The 5,723-nt window shown below is 42.4% G+C and overlaps 1 protein-coding gene across 2 annotated transcripts; it reads right to left on the bottom strand.

Moving 5' to 3' along the window:
* Window positions 1-524: 524 nt before the first annotated feature.
* Window positions 525-5,451, bottom strand: LOC100490457 (gastrula zinc finger protein XlCGF57.1-like). 2 transcript variants are annotated; one of them, XM_004919719.4, is made up of 3 exons: window positions 5,106-5,450; window positions 3,717-3,822; window positions 525-2,178 (listed from the first exon to the last, which is right to left on the bottom strand). In XM_004919719.4, the coding sequence occupies exons 2-3, from the start codon at window positions 3,730-3,732 to the stop codon at window positions 623-625; spliced, it is 1,572 nt and encodes a 523-aa protein (XP_004919776.2). In that variant the 5' UTR covers window positions 3,733-3,822; window positions 5,106-5,450; the 3' UTR covers window positions 525-622. The 2 variants fall into 2 exon arrangements, with proteins under 2 accessions (XP_004919776.2, XP_031760123.1); XM_031904263.1 differs by lacking the exon at window positions 3,717-3,822 and having other exon boundaries at window positions 5,106-5,451.
* Window positions 5,452-5,723: the final 272 nt, after the last annotated feature.

Raw genomic sequence — 5,723 nt, 5'->3', positions numbered from 1 at the left:
GCCTTCTGCTTCCAAAACAGACTGGTTGGTGACTACAGAAAACTAGAAATCTTCACCAGAATAACGACCCATCTTCACATAATACATTTGCCCCTATGTTTCTCTATGCATTCCTCTTGCAGTATTTGTATATAGTGTTCATGAACTCATAAAACAAAATGTGTAACAGTATTTGGTTTGTCCAATTACACCTTTAGAGCATTTGTGCTGCTCTCAGAAAGAACCTCAGTCAAAACCCTCTTCTTCATTTGTCTTGGATTCCCATTCACTTAAGCAGCAAATGCAGTGAATATGGCCGCCACTGATGAGGGCAGGTGGGATAGCTCAGGAACGTTGAGATGTAGGATAACTCAGGAACGTTGAGATGTAGGATAGCTCAGGAACGTTGAGATGAGGGATAGCTCAAGAACGTTGAGATGTTGGATGGCTCGGGAATGTTGAGATGTGGGATAGCTCGGGAACGTTGAGATGTGGGATAGCTCAGGAACGTTGAGATAAGGGATAGCTCAGGAACATTGAGATGAGGGATAGCTCAGGAACGTTGAGATGAGGGATAGCTCAGGAACGTTGAGATGTGGGATAGCTCAGGAACATTGACATGTGGGATACTAGCAAGATACTATCATCTAATGTGAGTCTGGAGGTGGTACCTCAGTGCACTGTAGCTCTTATATGGTTTCCCACACTCAGGGCACACAAATGGTTTCTCCCCTGTGTGAATAAGACAGTGCGCAGTGAGTGTATCCTTACTCTTGTAGCTCTTCCCACACTCAGTACAGACAAATGGCCTCTCCCCGGTGTGACTCAGTTGGTGATACTGGAGCTGGTGTTTCCATTTGAACTGTTCTCCACACTCACAGCAGCTGAATGGTTTTACTCCAGTATGATTTAGATAATGTCTCTCTAGTTTACTTTTCTCCATGAATCGTTTCCCACACTCTGTGCATTCGTGTGGTTTCTCCCCAGTGTGAACCATTTGGTGCCTTTTCAGATTGTTCTTTGCTGCAAAGGATTTGCCACACTCTGTACAGGGGAAAGTCTTTCCTGTGTGTACGTTAATATGAATGTTCAGTTCGCTTTTATCCCTGAAACATTTCCCACACTCAGTGCAGACAAATGGGTTCACTCCGGTGTGAATATGAAGGTGAGATTTGAGATCACACTTTTTCCTGAAGCCTTTCCCACACTCAGTGCAGACAAATGGTTTCTCTCCTGTGTGAATCTGGAGGTGAGATTTCAGAGAGCTCGAATCCCTAAAGCCTTTCCCACACTCAGTGCAGACAAATGGTTTCTCTCCTGTGTGAATCCTTAGATGCAGACTGAGTTTATACTTATCTCTGAAGCCTTTCCCACAATGAACACAGACAAATGGCTTCTCGCCTGTGTGGCACTGAATGTGGATCTCAAGCCTAGACTTTTGCCTGAAGCTTTTACCACACTCTCTGCAGTAAAACACCTTCTCTCTTTTACAAGAGTCAGTACTAACTTCTTTCAGTCTCTTTCCCGTGTGAGCCAAGAGATAGCTGCTATTTTTTCTTCTTTTATGGCTCTTTTTATGTTCCTGAAGGTCCCTGTTCCATAAGAAGCCCATATCACATTCAGTGCAGGTGAATGGTTTCCTCCCAGTATGAACCCATTTATGAGCAATGAGGATCTTTCTGTGAGAGAAACATTTCCCACATTTGGAGCAGACAAAGCTCCTCCCCGTGTGGATTCTCTGGTGGGTGAGAAGGTTCCGGATGTCACAAAATCTCCTCTCACATTTTGGGCAGATAAAAGGTTTCAGGGCACTGTGGGCTTTAGAGGAAATATGCATTTTTGTGCCTTGGTGACACATCTTGGCAATGTGTGATTTTACAGAGGACTTCACCTTTTTAAGTTTGGAAATATTGGGCCTTCTGATATCCTGTATATTAGTAGTATTACGGAGCTTTTGTATTTGTAGAGCAGAAGAGGTTCCATCAACACAATGTTCCTGAGATACCTGGAACCTATCATTCTGGTTGGGGGTTCTGACAGATTCATTGGGAGTTTGGGTTCGGCTGAGGTTCCCCTGAACATTTTTACTTTCCCTTCCAACTTCTATGATCTTCTTCATCCTGGACATGTCAGATCCATATGGAACTAAACAATATCTCCCAGCACTGAGGTTCTGCTGCTCTTTCTCAGGCCAATTCCCTAATAGCAAAGAAGTAAAAGGATTAATTAGACTTTAGTAAAAAAAAAGCCCCATCTCTTCTACCTCCTAGAGACTGAATCCAATGGGGACTCACCAGGGAAAGCTTTGCAGGAAATGTTATTGGTGCAAGGAGTACATCACATTCCTACAGGGGATGTAAAGCCAAAAATCTTATATATATATACACAGGTATGGGATCCATTTTCCGGAAACCTGTTATCCAGAGAGCTCCGAATTATGGAAAGACTCCCATAGACTCTATTTTCATCAAATAAGAATTTAAATTGATTTTCTTTTCTCTGTAATAATAAAACAGAACCTGTACTTGATCCCAACTAAGATATAATTACCCCTTATTGGGGCAGAACAGCCCTATTGGGTTTATTTTATGGTTAAATGATTCCCTTTTCTCTGTAATAATAAAACAGTACCTGTACTTGATCCCAACTAAGATATAATTACCCCTTATTGGGGCAGAACAGCCCTATTGGGTTTATTTAATGGTTAAATGATTCCCTTTTCTCTGTAATAATAAAACAGTACCTGTACTTGATCCCAACTAAGATATAATTACCCCTTATTGGGGGCAGAACAGCCCTATTGGGTTTATTTAATGGTTAAATGATTCCCTTTTCTCTGTAATAATAAAACAGTACCTGTACTTGATCCCAACTAAGATATAATTACCCCTTATTGGGGGCAGAACAGCCCTATTGGGTTTATTTAATGGTTAAATTATTCCCTTTTCTCTGTAATAATAAAACAGTACCTGTACTTGATCCCAACTAAGATATAATTACCCCTTATTGGATGCAAAACAATCCTACTGGGTTTAATTAATTTTTTATTGATTTTTTAGTAGACTTAAGGTATGAGGATCCAAATTACGGAAAACCCTCTTATCTGGAATAACCTTGGTCCTGAGCATTCTGGATAACGGGTCCCATACCTGTATATATATATATATACATAGCCCTAATAAGGAAAGCTCTATAACAGATGTCGTTCTAAAATATCAGATGGCAAAGCAGTTAACACAGGGTTAAACACAGCTAACTGGGGCTCTGTATCCCTCAGTATCTGCAGCCGGAGGAGGAGGGGGCGTGTCTTACTCTCCGCTCCTGTTTTACTTCCTTATCTGGGACTAACTTGCCCTTATCAGCAACTGACCAATGACAATCCAGGAAACTCCTGGGCTATTTGTTCAGTTATAGGGCAGTCCCGGCTTTTGTTTTTATTTCAAGTCTGTTACAGAGCAGTCCCTGCTTTCCTTCATATCGGGCCGGCCCCTGGGCGTGTAGGTTCCCAGGAGCTGTGATCAGAGCTCATTACAGGGGCGGGGCATAGGCTGCTAAATACATTTATTTCATTGGTCTAAATAACACGCAAGGATTTTGATTTGTGACTTTACATCCTCTTTTAAAATAAGAATCCTATGGAAGGCGAATGTGTACATGTTTAGGGGAATGGACAATATATATATATATAATATAGCGAGTTAGTAACATCCCTCTGTAGGGGATTATGGGAGACTTACTGATATGAAGCAGCATTATTTTCTCTTGTATCCTGCTGGTCTCTGGGATTGGGAAAATCTCCCTCTGGGTAAATCCTTATTCTCTCCAGTCTGACCCCCCGGGAACCTGTTGGTTATAAAGAGTTGGGTTATACTGTGCAGGAGATCTCCCCAACCTCCGGCAATGTGCTGGGCTCATTAGGGAAGGAGACAGTATCCATGGGCCCAACATTCATCAGCCTATCCCCTCCCCCACACACAGTGGGGCTCATTATCAACAGTGGCAAATTTGCCCATGGGCAGTAACCCATAGCAACCAGTCAGTGCTGACCTCTTTTCGGGCAGCTGGATGTAGAACAATGAATATAACAATTTGATTGGTTGCCATGGGTTACTGCCCATGTCCAAATTTGCCCACTGTTAATAAATGACCCCCGCTGTGTTTGTAACCTGCATTTACATTTATTTGCTTTTCTTATAAATGTTATGGGAACCCAATGGCACAGGTTATCTTGCCCAAGGGAACGGTATTGATACTGAATATGTGTGTTTAATTACAGTATATGATTTATATATAGGAGCTGCCATACTGTTCTGATAAATGAATCATATCCACAGATTAAACAGATCCCTCTGCCCCACTGAGTCTCTGTATTATAACAAGTAGTGGCCCCCACTATAAATAATATGAAATATATATATATATATCAGAGGAAACCTTAGCATTTAATGGCACTTTGTTCCTTTATACAGTTTGTCATTTCTCGCTGATATTTTCCCATAGGAGGTACATTAGTGCTTATAAATGACATACTGGGGTCTCATGCTTTTTGCCTGCAAAAATATTAATAGTTAAAAACCACAAATGTAAAACCATGGGCTGTAGATACAAACATATCAAAGGCAACATGGACATACAATGTCTACAAACCATAATGAGAAATAATTAGGAAACCCGGGTATATTTCCCATTGGCCTAACAAGGGGCCCTGCCTAACCCAATCCAATGCCGAGCCCTTTCCTTTGGTGCCGGCTGGAAATGAACTCCCCTTGAATCACTTATAGCCGGGCGGCCGGGCCCCAATAACATTGCACAGGAATAAAGCAATGAAGTCAGATTCCCATAATTCTGTTTATGTTCCGTAACCCCCAGAAGGGAGAATATGTCAGATAAGAGACCCCTGTAAGTCCCATTTATCCGTAGCCATGTGGGAAACATTCCGGCAGTAACTTGGGAAAAGAATAGAAGCCTAAGAACTAAAGCCTGAAATACTCTCAGATATTTGTGCCTTTAACCCTCCCTGACCGGCTCCTGCCTGGCTCCCCATTAATGGAAGAAATTATTGGCCTTATTATTGTTGGAATATGAGAAGATAATAATAACTAATAAGGAGCCCCCAGTATAATTACCTGTGTCTGGGTAAGAATTCCTTCCTGTCCGGCTCTTCTTCTCTTCCCCCTGGTACGTCCTCAGCAGAGACTCTCCCCAGAAATCTGCTCCTTGGAGATATTCCCCAACTCTTTATACTACTCCCCCCTTCTGCCCTTAGCCATGGGGAGTAATGAGGATAAAGGGGAGACTCTGCCCCGGCTCCTCCCTTACTTCTCCCATTGTTACTCGTTCCTCTGCATATAAAAGCCTGTATGGGGGCAAGTAGCCCAGCAGGGAGCCAACTGACCCCACCCTGACTATTGTCCCACAGAACCTCTCAGAGTAACAAGGCTCCTCCCATATCATAGTTTGGGGTGGGGGGGACTGAAATGTATTGAAATGTCAGTTTCTGGCACACGTAGATGGGGGAAATGATTATTAGCATTAAAACTATTTGGTCTTGTCCATTTGTATCATGGATGGGGGTAAGGTATAAATGCTGCTGGGTGGTACTTACCCTGCACATCATAAGGATAAAGGAAACCTCAAACCTCTGGTTTTATAATAACAAGTAGAAAGAGGGGGTGCATGTATATCTGGGTCTGCTCCCCTTGTACTCCCCAAACAGCTCCTTCTATTAGAAAAAGGGTCATTTA

Source organism: Xenopus tropicalis, chromosome 6 (assembly GCF_000004195.4).
Source record: "Xenopus tropicalis strain Nigerian chromosome 6, UCB_Xtro_10.0, whole genome shotgun sequence".
NCBI lineage: Eukaryota > Metazoa > Chordata > Amphibia > Anura > Pipidae > Xenopus > Xenopus tropicalis.
Note: the sequence above shows the minus strand (reverse complement) of the source record. Positions and strands in the feature narration are given on the sequence as shown.